This window comes from Athene cunicularia (assembly GCF_003259725.1).
Source record: "Athene cunicularia isolate RWA chromosome 1 unlocalized genomic scaffold, athCun1 chr1_part2, whole genome shotgun sequence".
Classification (NCBI taxonomy): Eukaryota; Metazoa; Chordata; class Aves; order Strigiformes; family Strigidae; genus Athene; species Athene cunicularia.
Genome location: NW_020799092.1, coordinates 81004140 through 81023665, shown reverse-complemented (window position 1 = coordinate 81023665; position 19526 = coordinate 81004140). Strand labels below are relative to the sequence as shown.

The 19526-nt window shown below is 49.2% G+C and overlaps 2 protein-coding genes across 2 annotated transcripts; both read left to right on the top strand.

Annotated features, from left to right (window-relative positions):
* Positions 1-310: 310 nt before the first annotated feature.
* CPA2 (carboxypeptidase A2) lies at positions 311-12417 on the top strand. Its single transcript, XM_026868369.1, has 11 exons — positions 311-407; positions 2683-2771; positions 5948-6029; positions 6902-7036; positions 7797-7895; positions 8496-8597; positions 8767-8868; positions 9610-9720; positions 10085-10175; positions 10564-10801; positions 11876-12417. Exons 2-11 carry the CDS (start codon positions 2707-2709, stop codon positions 12117-12119), a joined length of 1269 nt encoding a protein of 422 aa, XP_026724170.1. The 5' UTR covers positions 311-407; positions 2683-2706; the 3' UTR covers positions 12120-12417.
* A 1518-nt stretch (positions 12418-13935) lies between these two features.
* Positions 13936-19218, top strand: LOC113491262 (carboxypeptidase A1-like). Its single transcript, XM_026868029.1, has 9 exons — positions 13936-14951; positions 16268-16349; positions 17060-17194; positions 17347-17445; positions 17976-18077; positions 18157-18258; positions 18397-18507; positions 18737-18827; positions 18983-19218. The coding sequence occupies exons 1-9, from the start codon at positions 14848-14850 to the stop codon at positions 19216-19218; spliced, it is 1062 nt and encodes a 353-aa protein (XP_026723830.1). The 5' UTR covers positions 13936-14847.
* The last annotated feature ends 308 nt before the right edge of the window (positions 19219-19526 follow it).

Genomic DNA, 19526 nt, shown 5'->3' with positions numbered 1-19526 from the left:
GGGGGGGGGGCTGTCATATCCATTCTGGCCCTCTGTCAAACCGTGTATCAGTACATCGATTTTAAGCAATAAATTTTGGTTCTTAACATGTCACCAGGGTGTTTGTGATTCACTGCACGATCCCACATCCTCTTAAGACTCTGCAGAGGGTATGTCCCACCCTGCCCACGTTAGTGTGCCAGGGCCCTGCGACTGCTAATTGCCCTGACAGGGCTGGTGTGGGGCCCCCACCCACACACCCTCCGCCCCTTGGCGTGGGAGCTGCATTTAAGCTGAGGCCGTTTGGTTTGGTCCTTGTTTGAGCTGCCGCGGGTGCCCGGTGGACTTGGGCTTGTAGCTCTTGACATCCTGGCCAGACCTGCTGTGTGACTGCGTTTCCCTGAGGATCCGGATTGTGGTTTTTCCTGGTCGGAGCCACCAGACCTGCTCCACTCCTCTCGTTTGGGTCCGTGCTGCTGTGGTGAGCTCTCTACCCTCGCCTGCCTTGCTGTCACCTTTGGTTTCTGGCTTGCTGTGGCAGTGCACCCCTGCTCTTGCTGCTCCCCTATTTGCTCGGGTGTTTTGGGATCTGAGCACCGCAGAGGCTTCTCCCATAGCACTTCCTCTGTGGTTCAAGGTTGATCTCCAAACTCTGCAGGGCCTTATGGCTATAGTGGGAGGTCACAGTGCTCGAGGCTTCCGTAGCCATTTCAGTGGGGATTAGTAGGTACAAAAGTCTGGGTTTAAATGCAGTTCCTTGAACACAGTGGGTGGAGGCCCCAGATGAGGCTGGTCAGGGCACTTGGAGCCCTTTAGACCCTGACATCATGTTTGGCGGGATCTCTTGGCAGCCTTTAAATCCATGCAGGATGTGACATGAGTAATGAAGCAAGCTATAATTTTGCCTCAAATTAAGTCTCTCCTTCCTGTTTTCAAAGAGTGAATCTGCAGGAGGCGGTGTGGACAGTCTGCTGGTTCTTTATGAAATGTTGAAGGCCATAAACTACAGGTGGGATTGGATTTCCACCAAAATCACTGTAGTGTTAGAAGCAGGAAATTCTCATGATGGTTCCTGTCTCTTAGGATAAACTTGTGATAATCTGATTTACACTGAGGGGAGTGGAGGTCTTGTTTCTCAAGGACTGGGTTGGGTTAAACCTCAAAGACCTGGCAACTCGCAGGAACATACCTACCTGCAGAGCTTATGTTCTCCAGTGTGCCCCCAAGATACAACAGTTGCAGGATGACTCATTTCTGTGTGTCAAAAGAGACAGAATCCCTGCCTGAGGCTCTTTTTGTTCCCAAAAATATGAGGTCTGGCCTTACAAAAGACTTGCTTGGAGGCTGCTGTGAGCACATGACAAGAAGCCTCTGCCCTGGCTGTGGAGGAGTAGGGTGGGAGTGGAGATTAAGGGAAGTTTGACACAGGTGAGATTTTATCAACAGCTTCCTCTGGGGATTGTCAGAGACTTCCTTCCTCTCCTGAGGCTGATTACAGAGCGGCTGAACCATCTCCCTTCTGTCCCGTGGTAGTTCTCAGGAATCTCTTCTGCAGGTATTACAGCACAGTCAGCACCTGGCTCTTAGTAACGTTTTTAATGGGATGAACAAAAAGTCTTGTCCTACAGCCCTCTGGCTCTACCTGTCATTCTGGAACAACCTCAGCCGGGTGTTCCCACGACCAAAGGCAAGAGAGATGTTTCCCAAAGCTCAGGCAGGAGACTGCCCATCGCCATTATCGATAACGACAACTCAAATATCTGGACATGGAGGGTGAACAAAATGGAGGCTCTTCCCTGTGAAGAGAGACGTAGACTGAGCCCAGCACAAGAGAGCTACTGGATCAGGGAACAGCCCTGTGGGTGCTGTAAAGCTGAGGGGACCTGGCTCTTCCAGCACTTCCTCAAACCTGTGTCCCCTCTTTCTGAGAAGGGTATTTCGTTAGAAGAGGATGTCTAGCAAGCCTGTCACTGGAGAAAGCTCTAGCTGCAGAGTTGAGCTCCTCTAAACTCTCGTTCATCCAAGGCTTTTTTCTGCTCTTACTCCACAACTTGCTTTCATGTGAATCTTGCTGCTGTCTTAATTTACTTGAAACACCAGCTGGCTGGATCTGTCTGGAACCATCCCAGCTGAAGATTAGCAAAGTGCTAATAATTTCAATAAATACATTTAAACTCTCTGGCTTATATCTAGAACTGTGTAACTTGTATATAAGAGTGAATCTATAGCATGGCCTTATCAGAGACAATTTGTTGCATAGCAGGCAGGACCCAGAGTTCATCCTTCAAAACAATCACTCACGTTGAGTATTTTTGCTGGAGTGAGGCATTTCTGCTGGCTGCCTCCTTGTAGGAGTGTGCTAACAGGAATCTATCAAAGGAAAACCAATGTCCAAGAGTCTACGGGTAGAGCTCCTCACCCCAGTAAGACCTGGGATGATGTTCAGTTTGTCCCTGTTTATCTAAAAAAAAATGTGTAAAAGGACACTGAGGAGCTCCGAGGGCGAAGCTTTGGGAACAATTCCTCCCTTACAGGTTCCAATGTGTCAGTGGAAAATATTTTTTTGGAGGTGAAATTGGTCTCCTATCTGTTGATTGCCTTGAAAGATCTGATAAATGTGAGAATTTAGTCACATGAAATACAGATGTGTTTTATCTTCGAAAGGGTTTCTTAACGAGTCCTGTATAAATTCACCTTTGCTAGGCTGAGTTGAACTTCACATCAAACATGAAGCTGATTTTGATCTTCAGTGCCCTCTTCGGGGTTTCCTTGTGCCTGGAAACTTTTGTTGGGTGAGTTATGCTTTTGTGGAAGACCTTTCATTTAAGGCTCTGTTATCCAGTTGTTGTTTTTCATGATCTTAACTTTACAAAATCTGCTTGGGGCACATTCTTTGCTTTTTATGGCTGACTTTGTCTTGTTGCTTTGGTACTCCAGTATTTGAAGGAATCATAGAGAATGGTTTGGGTTGGAAGGAACCTTAAAGCCCATCTAGTCCAACCCCCTGCCCTGGGCAGGGCCACCTTCCACTAGCCCAGGTTGCCCAAAGCCCCGTCCAGCCTGGCCTTGAACCCTTCCAGGGAGGGGGCAGCCACAGCTTCTCTGGGCAGCCTGTGCCAGGGCCTCACCCCCCTCACAGGGAACAATTTCTCCCTTAGATCTCATCTAAATCTCCCCTCTGTCCGTTTAACCCCGTTCCCCCTCAACCTATCCCTCCTCCCTGAGCAGGAGCCCCCCCGCTTTCCCGCAGCCCCTTTCAGCCCTGGGGGGCCGCTCTAAGGTCTCCCCGGAGCCTTCTCTTCTCCAGCTGAACCCCCCAACTCTCCCAGCCTGTCCTCACAGGGGGGCTCCAGCCCCCCCAGCATCTCCGTGGCCTCCTCTGGCCCCGCTGGAGCAGGTCCGTGTCCTTCTGCTGTTGGTGCCCCAGAGCTGGACCCAGCCCTGCAGGGGGGTCTCCCAGAGCAGAGCAGAGGGGAGAATCCCCCCCTGGCCCTGTGCCCACCCTGCTCTGGGTGCAGCCTAGGGCACAGTTGGCTTTCTGGGCTGCCAGCACACATTGGTGGCTCACAGGCAGTTTTCCACCCCCCAAGTCCTTCTCCTGGGGGCTGCTCTCCATCCCCTCCTCGCCCAGCCTGGGTTTGTGCTTGGGACTGTCCCAACCCATGGGCAGGACCTTGCCCTCGTTGAACTGTATGGAGTTTGCATGTTCCCCCTCTCCAGCCTGTCCAGGTCCCTCTGGATGGATCGTTCCCTCAGCGTGTCACCACAGCACACAGCTCGGTGCCATCAGGGGACTCGCTGAGGGTGCCTCGATCCCACTGTCCATGTCCCCAACAAAGATGTTAAACTGGTCCCAGCCCCTGAGGACACCACTTGTCATTGCTAGAGAGGGAACCCTTCTCTACTTTCATTTGGGTTTTCTAAGGAGAAGGGTCTTGCTGTGGACTTGAGCCCCTAAATTCATGTTCACCAAAGCTTTGTCTTGGCTTTGGCTGTACCTAGGGAGCATTCTCAAGCCTTGATCCAGAGCTGAACCTTGCTGCAAATCTTGAGTGTTCAGATAGACAGATCTGGTCTGGCACAAAGAAGAGCTGACAGACCAGAACCTGGCCTTGGATCAGAAAGGCCACTAGCTTCCCTTTGGTTTTGAAGATTCTTATTTCTCTTTAGATGATCAATTGTCTTCACAGCCTTTCTAAATACATCTGAAGGTGTAAGGATTAGGATTAAGAAATAATACACATAATATTCTAAAACCCTAGGATTTGTAAAGCCAGGAGAAGTTATTTTGATCATTTAATCTGGGCTCTGGCATAATGTAGACTGGATTATTGTGAATTCATTAGTCAGTAGTGTCCAGTAGCCGTGGTTAATGAGCCTCATCTCCTCTTTACAGAAGAATCCAGTTCAGAAATAAAGTTTATGGTGGTGGAGAATCCAATGATAAATTATTAATATGGTAAAGTGCCTTCAGTGTTGATTTAACTTGGTTCAACAAGAGTCTTATACCTCAGCTGGCCTGACTCAAGAACCTCGTATTAATGACTGTCTCTGCTCAGCAGCTGAGGCCACGCTAGTAAATAAACACACACATAACTGAGCTCATATGCCAAGTCCCTTGTTTACCCTGCCTTAAGATGTGTTTTCCAGTTCTGCAGTTATTCATGTCGATTTGCTCTGAGTTGTCTCCATTTTTCAGCACTGTTTGCAGTGGGTGCCAGCAGAGCAGCTGGGCCACGTCAGAATATGGGACTCAGTGGACTTTTGCTCTGGCTCCAACAGTGGCCAAAGGCAGATGCCGAAGGAAGAGAATGAAAACAAACACACCAAATTCTTTAACCACAAAATGTCGGTTGTAAATGCAGCGTTAAGCTCAGCTCACTTGCATAAGCCAGGCTATACAGCTAAGGAGCACATCCATGCTTGTGTTGACAACATTGATCCCGGGCTGTACTTCCGACTGATTATTCCTTGTGGCTCCCAGGTTTCCTCCAGAATCCCCCTTGGTTCTCCAGGATAGGATCTTCTGTCCCCCAACTGTTGCATACACTTACAGTTTGTAGACCCTTTTGTCATTTCGTGAAAGCATTAGGTGGAAGAGACCTCCAGAAGTTTTCATCCACCCTCCTGCTCAGCACAGGGCATGGAGCTGTTTCCCCTTGTTATCATCTACCCCCGTAGAGAAGAGATTGTCTTTTTTTTTTTTTTTTGTAACTCCCCTTCAAGCAGTTGTAGGCTGCAGTTAGATCAGCCTGTCCTCGTGGAACTGTTTGCTTGTACCTGTTTCACCAAGCAGCCTGGAACATCGTGTATGTGAAGGGGATATATGTTTTTAGTGATCTATAAACCACGTAGAGACTGTACGTTGTGATCACTGTACGTCGTACAACGCACGGTCTGAGTTAATCGCCGAGGTTATCTCTGTAACCAGCAGAGTGAGGTACTTCCAGACGGTGATTCATTGCACCTGGAATGGTGCAAGCCACCCTCTGATGCTATCACCTTCTGACAACACAGGGAAGTTTGTCAACAGTCTTTGATTAATCCGAAGAAAGGTGAAGTTAATCCGTATTTAAGAGCTGGTTTTCTTTGTTGTACAGTGGTCCCTACTATACAGCGTTTGCAAACTCAACCAGAATATTTCTTTCTGTAAGCTGTTGACAAAAAAATAACTCGTTGATTCAAGACTGATCCTTGTAAGCAATTAAAAACTCATCCACTTGATGTCTTGGTTATGATGAAATCTTAAAAGTTGCCATTTAACTAGTTACTAACCTAGTGCACAAAGAGCAGGCCGGCCCTGCAGGTGGTTGGTAGAACTCTTGTGTGACATGAAGTCAGCTGCATTGAAGAAGCCCATATGGTAACATCCAAGTAACTACCCACCACATTCATCATCTCAATAATGAGCTTGTTCAACCAGAGCCCTGTCTGAGACTGTTTCTGAAGAGTTACTGATTTATTGCAGGCACCAGGTTCTCCGAATCAAGACAAGAAATGAGGAGGAAGTTAAGGAGTTACAGCTGCTGGAATCACTTGAACACCTGGAGGTATGTTATTACCACAGAGACCATTTTTTTTTTAACGTTTCAGACTGGGGTGGGGCTTTTCAGGGTAGGACTTTGCATCACATTTGAAAGGTTCGTACCATTTTGTGGCAGCTGCCATAAATAAATTTGCTGTGTCAATACTTGGAGTTTGATCTGCCAGTTCTAGTAGCACCCTGGTATTCAGGAGTGCCTGCAATTACATTAAAAATATTTTTCCTGCTGGGTTTACAATCACATTTGAACTGATCTGCTCTTAATCTTAGTATGAAAAAGCTTGTCTTTAAAGTGGGGATGCTAATGTTTTCGTTCTTGTCTCTCAGCGTTGTGGGAGGAATTTATTAGTCTACACTGTATTGAAACAGCAAAAGACACTATAAAATTCTATGTTATTATTGTTCTTATTGTCATTGGTGAGAATTTTTATTACCACTTTCTTTAAAAATATTGATTTGAATAGTATAGAAATGAAAATTTAGAAAAGCCCTACCAAAGGAGAAATAAACCCAACAGCTTTCATACTGTCTAATACCGTAATACAAAGCTTTTCTTGAAACTATTTCTGGTAAAAGGGAGAAGAGTAAAATAATCATTACAGAAGACTAAAACTTCCTCTTGCTTGTATGACTGAAGTTCTGAAGTTGGTGGAAATGCTGACTTTTTTTTTTTTTTTTTTTTTTGGTGGGTTTGTCATGTTAACTGGTACAAGGTTGTGGTGAGGCCACGCTGAAGAATGGAGCGCGCTGTACGCATGGCGGGGTGCAATGCTGCAGGAGTCATTCCATTTGGGGGAAATCAGCATTTCTAAAGCTTTAGAAGAGCTGTTTGCAGAACGCTTTCCCTAAACCAAATCCATTTTCCTTTCTCTTTTTCAGCTTGATTTCTGGATAAATCCCTCCACCCCTATGCTCCCCGTGGATGTGCGAATCCCCGCTAACAGCCTCCAAGAAGTCAAAGCCTTCCTGGAGTCCCATGGCATTGAGTACTCCATCCTGATCGAAGACCTGCAGGTAGGCAATGCCATTGGCACGTATTTAGCTTTTATATTCTTTGGAAACAAATCCTGATTCACAGTCTGGCCTCTTTCATTAACACGGACTCTTCTATACTCTCCTGTCCATGAGGTCCTGCCCTTACTTTTGTAGTCTGTGGATTAATTTCTGAGAGATGATCTGTGGATCACAGCTGCACTGGGAAGCTGTGGAGATCTGCAGATGCTCTCTGAAACCATGGTGAATAGTGACATCAGTAAACTCATCTGCTCCACGGGGCTCTTCTAATAAGCCCTGAGGAACTTTGTGTGGTCTTTTGGCCCCAAACGTTTGGGAATCACAGTGCTAATGCTACTCATAATTCAGTAAACTGTGAAGAGTAGTTCAGGATCATAATCTGAGAGAACTGTACAACACCGTGTGAGAGAAAAGACACCCACTTAGGGCACTAATGCAGCGTTTCTTCATGAACAGTAATAGCATCTAAAGTCAGCAGAAACGCTGCTTTTTTTATTTCCCCCTCAAAGCTTTCCAACACTATTCTTGTTCATCTTAAGAAGTGTTTAAAACCCAGTGCTGACCATTTAAACTCTGGTATTCTTGCCCACTTTGCTACAGTTACATTCGGCAGAAGCATCAGTTTGCTTTAGGGCTGTGGGAAGTTTGGGGCTGAAGCCAGTATGCAGCACCACCACCATTTTGTTATTGAAGATAAACATCTGGTCAGCAGTTTGCAAATTAAGGAGGCTTTTCTCAACATTTGAATGGCTTCTTTTAGGTTGTTCTTGATAAAGAAAAGGAAGATATGGCCTACAATCAACAGAGGGATCGCAGCAGCAACAGCTTCAACTATGGAACTTACCACTCTCTGGATTCTGTGAGTGCCTCAGCTCTGGGGGAAGAGGATTCTTTTTGCTGCCCTTTTTTCATGCTGTCTTCAATTAAACATCCTATATTAGGATATAAAATGTATTTCCAGCTTCTTTTGCCCATGATTTTGTTTTTAAATGTATTAATTGTGTGGTCAGTATAACGAACCAGTGCTCTCCCTGATGGTGTTGGAACAGGCAAGTGTTGGTCAATGTGTTTTTATAAACTCTTCTGCAGAGTTCTGCCAAAACCCTTCCTAAAACCCTCAAAAGAAATTGAGAAATAAATTAATCTTGAAGTAGGGAAATACAGGAAGCCGGTAGCTATCAAGCAGAGCAGAGGGTAAGGTATTTTTATTACCAGAAGTTCTTAAAGAGGGTTTTGAACTTCTTCCTGAAATAAGTAGATCTTGATGATACGGCGGTGCTTCCTTTTCTTTGTGACATTAGGAACAGCACTGCCTACACCGACGTAAGGTGGGATGGGGCTTTGAAGGGATCACAGTAACGAAGGCAAAAGGAGAGAAAAGTAGTTTTCATCAGGTCCTACAGTTGTTCTGGGTGGTACGATACACACATGTAAATGGTACCATGACTTTTCTTTTCAGATTTATGCAGAGCTGGATCATCTTGTGTCTGAGTACAGCAACATCATCAGTAAGCTCCAGATCGGGCAATCCTATGAAAAACGGCCTCTGTATGTGCTCAAGGTACAGCATAGATCACAGAACCTGTGCCTGCCTGTATGTAGACATGTGCTAATATACATGTGCATTACAGATACAGCACAATTTGGTCCAAAGCATCCCACTCTACACAGGATGTTCTTGACTAAAAGGCATCAGTGGGAGTTTTAAAACTTTCTGTTTTCTTTGACAGTTCAGCACTGGAGGAAGCAACCGTCCCGCAATCTGGCTAGATGCCGGCATCCATTCCCGAGAGTGGGTCACCCAAGCGAGTGCGATATGGATAGCTAGAAAGGTCGCTTCAGCAGTGATTCATTTTCTTTTTTTTTAATCTTAGCAATGCCTCTGACAATTTAAAAGTATATCACACCTGTATGCGTTTAACCAGCTCTGCTAACTCTCCTTCACCCCTCTTAAAACACAGCCAGCTCCAGAGAGAATATGGCAGTTGCCAGGACAAAGAATTGAAAATTGCTGTGTGTTGTTAGAGCAGCTGGGAGAAGCTTAGGTAGACAGAATGTACTAGTCCAGGTGAAATTATTGAGGACTGCAGGGCTGATAGTTATACAAATAACCCAGGACTTTGAGATTAGTTTGCTGCTTTGGTCTGCCAACACAGGCAAACCCTGTGTGGTTGCTTACCTTCCACAAAAGTGCCCAAACTTCCAGCTCTGTGTAAATGAGCATTTACATTCTGCTGAAAATGATGAGGCCACAAGAAGTGCAGCACGGTTTATGTTCCCAACCTAGCTAATTCACCTCAATCTTAGTGCCGACCTTTGCCCATTCTCTGGGACACGCAGGAGAAAATTTTGTTGCCCTCTCCCAATGACTTCCTGTCTTTAGAATAAAATAATAAAACAGATTCATTGCTCTCTCCAAGCTTGAAGTCTAACGAGGAACAGTTATGGCCAGCAGATAATTGATGCTTCTTGTTTTCCTGCCCCAAAAGCCAGACTTGCCTCTGTACCTGGTTGTTAGAACGTAAGCATGCAGGAAAGAAATCTGCTGATAATCAGAGTGTGTCTCTGCTTAGATTGCCTCCGACTACGGGAAGGATCCATCCATCACCTCTCTGCTGAACAAAATGGACATTTTTCTGCTGACAGTCACAAACCCTGATGGATACGTATTCACTCACACCACAGTGAGTAGGCATGCTCTGTGTCTAAACTGGTTTAGAAAGCTGTCATGCTCTTCCAAGTGAATAATAAATGCTAGGGATGTACGCTCTCAAAGTCCATTTCTTAATGCTGTATGAAGGAGTTACAAAAAATACTAATTTGGGCAGCCAAAGATACTAATTGTCCAACCCATCTTAACCCCCTGTAAATTCACCAGCCCTTTGATTTCTGTCCATTGGCCCATCTTGGCAGACAGCCCATCAGAAATAATCTCAGGCTTGCGCCTAGGATCGCTTCCTGGTGAACGGCAACTATTTCTGGGGAGCAGTTTTAATGCAAGGACCCAGATTTGCTCCTTTTCAAAGCCATTGTGTGTGTTTGTTGTAGAATCGCATGTGGCGGAAGACCCGCTCCAAGAACCAAGGCAGCGTGTGTATTGGAGTTGATCCAAACAGGAACTGGGATGCAGGTTTTGGAGGTAGGAAGAAAGTTTCTGGATTCTGGCTGTCGCTAAGAAGGAAGTGCCCTTTCACCTGATTGGATCCTGTTACATAGGACCAGCAGCTGCCTTAATATAAGGGGGTCAGAAAGAAAATGGTCAAATAGGATGGTGGCTGTCTTTTGTCAAGATAATTTTGTATGGATTAATTGCCAGTGAGCACAAGATGAAGGCAGTAATGTGTAGAAGTTCTTTCCTTGAGTATTCATGCTTCGTCGCTGTTCTTTGAGCATTTATCAGCATTTAAGGCCTTGCCTTTGGCTGAAGACCTGTTCTTAGGAAAGCCTGGCTTTGTGTTGCTCTGCTCTGACCTTTCGTGAACGCCAGTTCTTACAGGTTTGCCTTTGTTCCCTCTTTGCACCAACAGGTCCTGGAGCCAGTAATAATCCCTGTTCTGACTCTTACCGTGGGCCCAGTGCCAACTCAGAGGTGGAAGTTAGATCCGTTGTCAACTTTATTAAGAATCATGGGAACATCCGGGCGTTCCTCACGCTCCACAGCTACTCTCAGCTTCTGATGTACCCCTATGGCTATAAGTGCACGGAACCTGCAGACCACGCCGAGCTGGTGAGACGAACTGCCTTGGCTTTAGCTTCCTCTGCTCTGTCCAGCTGGCTTTTTATACTCAAGGATTACAGTGAGATATCAGGATAAAAAACAAGAGGCTAAACTCTGCCGTCCATAACTAACCATCCACGAGAGTGAAGAAAATCCCGGTGCAATGCCACGCTGTTAAAAGAGAAACCTCGGTCGTATGCGACCACGTGCTGTCCCCACCCCTTCTCAGCCCTCTTTGCTCATCCATATTTTCCTTTCCTTTGCATCACAGCTGTGACAACATCTTTGAGGCGATAAGGATCTCATGATGGTAATTCAAATGTCACAGACCTCTGGAGGTCTCTAGTCTAGCCGCTGCCGAAAGCAGGCAGGCTGTGGAGTCAGAGCTGAATTTAAAGCTGGATTAGGTTGTTTAGGGCTTTGCTCAGATGAGCTTTGGTTAATTGTTTTGATTTGGTTTGCTATTTCTAAAGACAAATCCCACAGCTTCTTCGAGCCCACCCCAAAATTTCCCAACGGGATTTTCTTTTTCCCCAATATCCAACCACAATTTTCCCCTGTGTGGCAATTTGTTTGGTGCCACTCGTCCTTTTGCCCAGCTCCAAGAAGAGTCTGGCTCTGTTTTCTCCACAACCACCCGTTACATCAGCACAAAGCTGATTGCTGACTATTGGGAGATTTCCCACTTCCTTGGGATTTTCTGGTATCTCTTGAACTTTCTCTTGATGAGACAGTGGGTGAGATAAACCACTGGGTGATCAGATACAGAACCCGCTGGGATGAGTCTCTGGAGCCAAGGAGCCAGCGCCAGGCCCCGAGGGAATGGCCTCAAGCTGCCCAGGGCAGGGTCAGGCTGGCTCTGAGGAAGGATTTCTGTGCAGAAGGGGCTGTTGGGCGTTGGAATGGGCTGCCCAGGGCAGGGGGGGAGTCCCCATCCGTGGACTGGAGGATGTTCAAGGGCTTTTCCAACCCAGATGATTCTGGGATTCTGTGAACAGTCCCTGTCCCCCTGCCAAGGGCTCTCCCTCTTGGCAGCAGTGACACCGCCAAACAAACATCGGAGCTGAGCGTTCACATAAAAACCTAACACTTGTCCCTCGTGGCTATAAAAAGCAGGGCAGCAGGACCCAAATCAAGCCTCCGTTCACCCTCCGGCTCTTTGGCTCTTCTCTTGCAGACCAAGCCAGTGGAGGCAGCATTGACTGGAGCTACGATTACGGCATCAAATACTCTTTCGCCTTCGAGCTGCGAGACACGGGTCGCTACGGTTTCCTCCTGCCGGCCAGCCAAATTATCCCAACTGCCGAGGAGACCTGGCTGGGTCTGAAAACAATCATGGAGCACGTGCGAGACAATTCGTACTAAGAGCTGGGGTGGGAATCAGCTGGAGCTGCAACCCCATAAATCCTCCTCCCTTGGCGTGCTTGGACGGCTGTAACGATACGGCACCCGGCTGAATAAAACCCCTCTGTGCTTTCCTCCTACAGTGCTACGTGTCTGCACATAAAAAACTTTTAACACTCGTCTTGTTTGCTGCCTCTCGATGTATGTGGTTGACCCCACAGATTATTTTAAGACACGGTTGTGGTCTGTCTCAACAAACCACAGTAGGAACAGGGACGAGGAAGAGCCCACCTTACGCTCTGGTAGTGCCCGTTGGCTGTCTAGAGGAAGGGAGGAATTTCTGTCCAGGCAAGAATTTCTTTTTTTTTTTTTTTTTTTTTTTACGTGGGGACTCTGCCAGAGCTTCTGGGGGCAGAACATGCTGCTGTGGAAGGTCTGATGTTAAGCAGCATAACCTAGGCTGTGAGACTGATTAATTTAATTTCCTTTAATGAGCCTCAAGATGCTGCCAAGTCCTCAGCCGCTGGTGGGAGGTGGGGGTCTCCTGGTCTAATATATTTGTCCTGCCCTTTTTTTCCCTCCCAGCTGTGCCCAGTGGGCACAGTTAGAGGGAGGATGGTGGTGGGAGGATGCCTGCTCTCCCCCAGCACAGCCTATCCCCATCCCTCAAGAACCTGCCTCCCTCCTCTCGTTCCACCTGCTAATTTCTTGGGGATTAAGCACACACAGCTCGGGGTGTGCACACAGAGATTAATGAGATCAGCAATCCCTGTTGCTGTTGCGGTCAACATTGAGTCTAAAACGCGTTTATCACTGTGTCCTGTGCTGCCCCCAGCAGCTGGGGAGTTACCCACTGCTCTGTCAGCTCCGCCTCAGAGCACACACACCTGATGCAGCCAGTAAAATATTAGTTCAGACTCAAAGGCCACAGGGCTGTTGGCTGGGGCGGGAAGGTGAAGGTGGGTTTAGTTTTGGGTTAAGTCTAGGCGTTTTGGGGTGCGGGGCAGCCCATTTTCTCCCCTCTTGGCCCTGTTTGGTGGCACCTGCTTCTCAAACTGACCCTTCTGAAAGGGCCAAAACCACCCCTGGGAAAACCCTGCTGACGGGGAGGGCACGCGGCTGGCTCGGGGACCTGGCTGACCCGTTGCCGCCTGTGAGCAGTGGGCAGGAGCTGCAGAGCCCGAGGAGCCTCGGCCGGGGTTGTAGACCCGTGGCTTTGAAGCTTTGTCCAACCGTTTGTGGACTTGAGGCCACGTGCAGCCAGTGTGGGGGCTTGGTGATGGCTGGAGCCAGATTTTGGACCCCTGCCACTGAAAAGGCCCGGAGCAAGTCCCCACCAAGAGGGATGGGAGTGTCCCACGGTGGGATGCTGAGGGAGATGGGCCCGAGGAACCTAACAGGGGCCCTCCCATCCCTACAAGGCGGCTGAGAAAACACAGCCAAGCTCTTTGCTGCGGCATCAGCTGAACCAAGAGTGAGCCAGGCTGGGTGCAGGAAAACACTTTTCCACCAGAGTGAAAAACATCGATGGACACATCGCTGAGGGCTTGAGGAGCCTCCATCCTCGGAGGACTCCAAAACCCAGCGCAGAGGGACCTGGTCTGCCCCCAGAGCTTGGCCTTGCTTCAGCCAGGAGGTCGGACACAGCCCTCCTGCCACGCAGAGAGGAGGATCCCCGGCACCACGTTCACGTTAGAAAACTGTGACAGGCCCCCGACCGCAGCACCTGCAGACCCCGCTGTCAGTGCCACCAGAAAGACAACCTGACTTTAATGGGGAAAAAAAAAAACAACCAAAACCACAAACCAAATATCTGCTAAAATACTGACCGAGATGATGTCTGCCAGCCCGGGAACCCGGCCCAGGAACCCGGAGCATCCTTGACGAGCGCGGAGGCATCGTAGATAAGCACCCGACAAAGGCACTGCTATGACCTGCGGAACAAAGACTCTGCTATAACCTACGGAACAAAGAAACCACTATAACCACCTGACCTGCGACAGCAGAAATCAGCAACGGCTGCTCCAGGAGCCGCCGTCCTGCGCCCACTCATGTAGCGACACGGAAGACATCAAAATACCTCGCTTCCGACCCCAAAACGAAGCCCCTCTTTCTCTGAGCGTTACCCCCAGGTGACCGTCCTCGCCGGGGGCGCGGGGCTGCATGATGCCTGTTGTCTCTGAAGTGAGGCTTTGTCTGTCGTCAACTGGCCCCACTCCTGGGAGAGGTTTGAGGAATGGCGCTGGTGGTAATTGGAATATTTTGAATTTTGTATGTAGATAGGTGGGTGTAGAAGTAATTAATCATAAATATATATGTATATATACTTGCTTTGCTGCTAGTAATTTTGTAGCAACATGTAATAGACACTTGCTTTGCTAATCATAATTATAACTGACTTCTTAACAGTCATCTCTAATAAAGAAATTCATGGAAACAAAGCGCCGTGTCGGTGTGTACTCTGGGGTCCTCCGACCGTGGGTTGGGTGGTGACCGTGACCACGACGCCTCGCGCCAACCTTGGTCACGCAGCCTCCCCGGCTGCCCGCGGCAGGACCCCAGATGTTATCAGATCCTCCCTAATTTGGCTGCTCTTTTATTGACTTCGCCAAATAAAACAAACATTTGGGCTCGCGGGAGCCGTTCCCGGTTTATCAGTTTGCTGCTGCCGGCTCCGCGGGGACGGCAGATGTGGCCTTGGTGAGAAGGCCCAGGGGTGCCCCCGCAGCACTATATAGGGGGGTTAGAGATGCCCTCAGGGGCCGAGGCTCCTCTGCATCCACTCGCCATGAAGATCCTCCTGCTCTTCGCCGCCCTGGCGGCAGCTGCCCGCAGCGAGCAGCTTTTTGTGGGGTGAGTCCTGCCGAAAGCACCGGGGGGGCTGGGGGGTGGAGGGGGGACAACATCCTGATCGGGAACCCGGGGCGGGAGACACCCGGCCCCGTCCGCTCTCCACTGGGTGACATCCCGAAGGAGGGAAACGCGGCAGCTTTCGCTGTGGGGACAGCGGGAAGGATGTGGTTTCAGCCCAGCTTTGGGGGTGCTCAAAGCCCGAGAGCAGCACCCGGAGCTTTGCCAGGGGAAGGACTGGCCCAAGCTGGGGAGACCTCGCTGCCGCGGGAGAGCATTGCCTTCCCGGCCAGCCCTGGGCGAGCCCAGCCCGGCTGAGGCAGGGAAGATATCGATACCTTAGATATTTGCATATATAAATCAATATAGTAGATAGTTATATATCAATACATATTTATATCTCAACAGAAGATATAAAAATATTAGATATTTCTCTCTATATTGATATATTGGATATTTCTGTATTGACAAGATATCGATATCTTAAATATTTTCATATATATCGACATATTATTTATATATCAACAGAAGATATCAATATACTAGATATTTCTCTATTTATTGATATATTAGATATTTCTATATTGACAAGATATCGATATCTTAAATATTTCCATATATATCAATATATTAGATATTTCTATACCAACAGAAATCAATATACTATTTTCATCTATATTGATATATTAGATATTTATATATCCACAGAAGACATCAATATATTAGATATTTTTATACGTATCGATATCTATTTATATACTGACAGAAGATATTGATATTTTCTACGTATCGATATATATTTATATTAGATATTTATATTTCTATTTTGACAGAAGATATCAATATATTAGAGATATATATCTTTATATATCTTATATTGATATATTGATAGATATTTTCATATCTGTTGTTAGATATTTTTATATATCTATACATTCGATATTTACATATCAGCAGGATATATAAATATATATTTATATAAATCTCAAGATATTCGATATTGATAAATTGACAGAAGGTATTGATATATCAGATATTTCCTAACATTTGGGGAGCTCTTGTGATCAGAGGAAGGATGGAGACCACCTCGGGCTCTGTGGCACTTGCTCTTTTTCCCCATCGTGGCTGTTCTAAACTTGCGTTTTTCACTCTCGCCACCAAACCTCCACCAACTGATGCACTCTCCAACCCAACTGAGCCAGCGCAGACCTTTCGCAGCCTCCACCCGTGATGGGCTCGTGATGGGCCCTGGAGGCTCAGCTCCCATCCCCGGGGCCGGGAGCCCTCCCGCAGGCGCTGACGGCTCTGCCTCCCCGCAGGGACCAGGTCCTCCGTGTCATGGCCAGCGAGGAGGAGCAGATCACCCTGCTCAGGGGGCTGGGCGAGCGGGCGGAGCTGCAGGTGAGCCGCAACGGGGCCTCGCGTGTGCCCCGCTCTACAACAGAGACCCTGGTGACATCCAGGGCTCCCTCCTTTTGACCTCCCATCCAATTTTCCTTCCCATTTTGGCTACGTGTAATTTATCACGATATAATATTTAGCTTGGGGCACCTTGAGCTCAGCTCTCCTGTTTCAAACGAAGCAAGAACGCCCTGGCCACTGGCAGCATCGTCGTACGCAGGCTGAGCATGCAGATCTAAAATGTCATTGCATTTTTTGGGTCTCAGGTGACATAATTACAACTCTGCTCCAGCGGTGTTCACCTTGCTTGATGTGTGGGGTGAATCCTGGTGATAAATTTAAGCAGTGGGAGCAGCAGGAGAGGGACCGGTGGTACAAAGCTGATGTCAGGAGTTACCTCTATCAAATCAAAGAGCAAACCGGGCGTGCAGTGACCTCGGTGTCTTGCCACATCTGCTCCAATCACAAGTACTCGTCAGTCAGAGGGACGTTTGCAGCCAACAAGCTGAAGGATGTTTCTGTGGAAGCTCCACTGAGTGAGGCAGAGGGACCCCGACCCATCCTGGTAGCCCTGCATGTCCCAAAACTTGCCCAAAGATCATTTCAGATCCCTCATGGGAGACTTACAAGCCCCGTCTTGGTCCTGGGGAGCTCAGTGGATGAGCAGCAGCACGAGACGAGGCCAAACTCTCTCCTCTCCTTCACACCAGGTTGACTTTTGGCGTCACCCCACCCGACCCGGCCACCCAGCCGACCTGCGGGTGCCCTTCCACAGCCTCCAAGCAGTCAAAATCTTCCTGGAGTCCAATAGAATCTCCTACAGCATCATGATCGAGGACGTGCAGGTAAGGGCTGCAGCGGGGAGCGGGATGAGCTCCTGCAGTTCAGTTCCAAGAGAAGGTCTAAAAAGTTGGAAACCATGAGGAGATGGAAGAAAACCCCAACCCCCTGCTCCTTCCAGCCTGTTTGATGTTTTGTTTTTTTCCCTCCGCAATAGGAATTATTGGATGAGGAAAAGAAAAACATGATGAAGTCTAGGAGGATGGAGAGAAGCACCAGCACGTTTGATTTTGCCTCCTACCACACGCTAGATGAGGTACTTTTTGCTCTGCTGAACATTCATTTTGTCTCGCTGGCGTCACGCTCAGCCTGTGCCATGGTTGCATCCATGTGGTGACGTTCGTGGTGGCAGGTGAGACCCCCCCCCGGGACACGTTTCTCCTCCTTGGGTGAAGGTTTTAGCTGAGCCAGGAGACCGAGCATCCCTCCACGTGCAGCATGGCCTCCCCTGGCATCTCCCCACCTCGCTGGAAGACATCTTCAACTTCATTTTGGAGGACAAACCCTGTGCGTGGAGCCCAGTGGGTGGCTGATTGAGGCTGTGATGGTTTGGGGTGATCTCAGAGATTTTTTTTTCCCCTCACAGCTTTTGCAAAAACCTTTGTGACGTGCTCCTCCCTGTTCGCACAGAGGTCCAAGCACCTGGTCTTCTCCAGGGAAGCACCAGGTTCTTCTCCAGGGAAGCTCTGCGTGTTGCATCTGGTTGCTGGATACCCTAAAAACCAAACAGAAAACCAACAAAAAAAGCCAGGGTGAGCCTCATGACCCAGCAGCTCCTCCTTTCAGATCTACAACTGGATGGACACGCTGGTGGACGATCATCCCAGCCTCGTTAGCAAGATCCAGATCGGGCAAAGCTACGAGAACAGGCCCCTCTATGTGCTGAAGGTGGGTACGGGGTGGGGCACCCTCGTTTTGCCCAGCCCTGGGAGGGCACGGGGCTGACATCCCCCCACTCCCTGTCCAGTTCAGCACCGGGGGGTCGAAGCGGCCGGCCATCTGGCTGGACACGGGCATCCACTCGCGGGAATGGATCACCCAAGCCACCGGCATCTGGACGGCCAACAAGGTAACCACGTGCCCTGGGAACGTGGGACCCTCAAATCTTACCCCAGTCCTTTTTTTAACACCTCCCCACGGTGCCACTCGGTTACATCCCTCATCCCCGAGGGGCACCGACGCCGCTCTCACCCCCCTCCCTGTGCAGATCGCCACGGAGTACGGCCGGGACCCCTCCATCACCGCCATCCTGGACAGCATGGACATCTTCTTTGAGATTGTCACCAACCCCGACGGCTTCGCCTTCACCCACAGCTCCGTGAGTGCAGGAACTCTGCTGGGGGGGTGGAACCTGTCCTAACGCTTGTCACTGGCCACGTTTTTTGAGTTGGGGAGGGATGTTCCTTCCCACGTGGGACAGTGAGGGGGTGGGGGTGGTTTCCTGCCATCCCTGGAGATGCTTGGGCAGGAGGGGACCAGCTGTCCCCCCCGAGGGGGTGGGATTCACAGCCCCACAGTGGTCTCGCTCCCCCTCCCTCTGCTCTTAGAACCGCATGTGGCGCAAGACGAGGTCCATCAACGCCGGCTCCTCCTGCGTCGGCGTGGACCCCAACCGGAACTGGGACGCTGGATTCGGAGGTGAGAGCTGGGCCACCACGTCCCCACCCTGGGCAATGCTTGTGCCTCAAAGCATCAAAACTTCCTTCTAGAGGGGAGAAACTTGGGGGGGAGGGGGTTAGAAACCCTTCCCGGGGGCAGCCTCTCTGCATGGTGCCTCCTCTGCCATGCCCCAGGCTCTGGCTCCAGCAGCAATCCCTGCTCCGAGACCTACCACGGCCCGTACGCCCACTCCGAGAGAGAAGTAAAAGCCATCGTGGACTTCATCCGCGGCCACGGGAATGTCAAATCGGTCATCTCCATCCACAGCTACTCCCAGATGCTCATGTTCCCCTACGGCTACAAGACAGCACCTGCACCTGACCACCAGGAACTGGTGAGATGGCCCCAAAACATAGACATGGGGCTGTGAGCACCGGTCTTGCTGGAAAAGTCAGGTGGGATCAGCCCAGGATCACAAAATCATCTGGGTTGGAAAAGCCCTTGAGGCTCCTCCAGCCCCACCATGACCCTCCCCCTGACCGTTCCCAACTCCCCCAGATCCCTCAGCGCTGGCTCAGCCCGACTCTTCAACCCCTCCAGGGATCCCGGGGACTCCCCCCTGCCCTGGGCAGCCCATTCCAACGCCCAACAGCCCCTTCTGCACAGAAATCCTTCCTCAGAGCCAGCCTGACCCTGCCCTGGGCAGCTTGAGGCCATTCCCTCGGGGCCTGGCGCTGG

Coding starts and splice junctions, on each gene's coding strand:
- CPA2 (XM_026868369.1), top strand. CDS start 2,707: ATGAAGCTGATTTTGATCTTCAGTGCCCTCTTCGGGGTTTCCTTGTGC. Junction 7,037..7,796: donor TCCTGATCGAAGACCTGCAG/GTAGGCAATGCC, acceptor GGCTTCTTTTAG/GTTGTTCTTGATAAAGAAAA. Junction 10,802..11,875: donor GCTTTAGCTTCCTCTGCTCT/GTCCAGCTGGCT, acceptor AAAGCAGGGCAG/CAGGACCCAAATCAAGCCTC.
- LOC113491262 (XM_026868029.1), top strand. CDS start 14,848: ATGCCCTCAGGGGCCGAGGCTCCTCTGCATCCACTCGCCATGAAGATC. Junction 16,350..17,059: donor GCGAGCGGGCGGAGCTGCAG/GTGAGCCGCAAC, acceptor CCTTCACACCAG/GTTGACTTTTGGCGTCACCC. Junction 18,078..18,156: donor GGCCCCTCTATGTGCTGAAG/GTGGGTACGGGG, acceptor CTCCCTGTCCAG/TTCAGCACCGGGGGGTCGAA.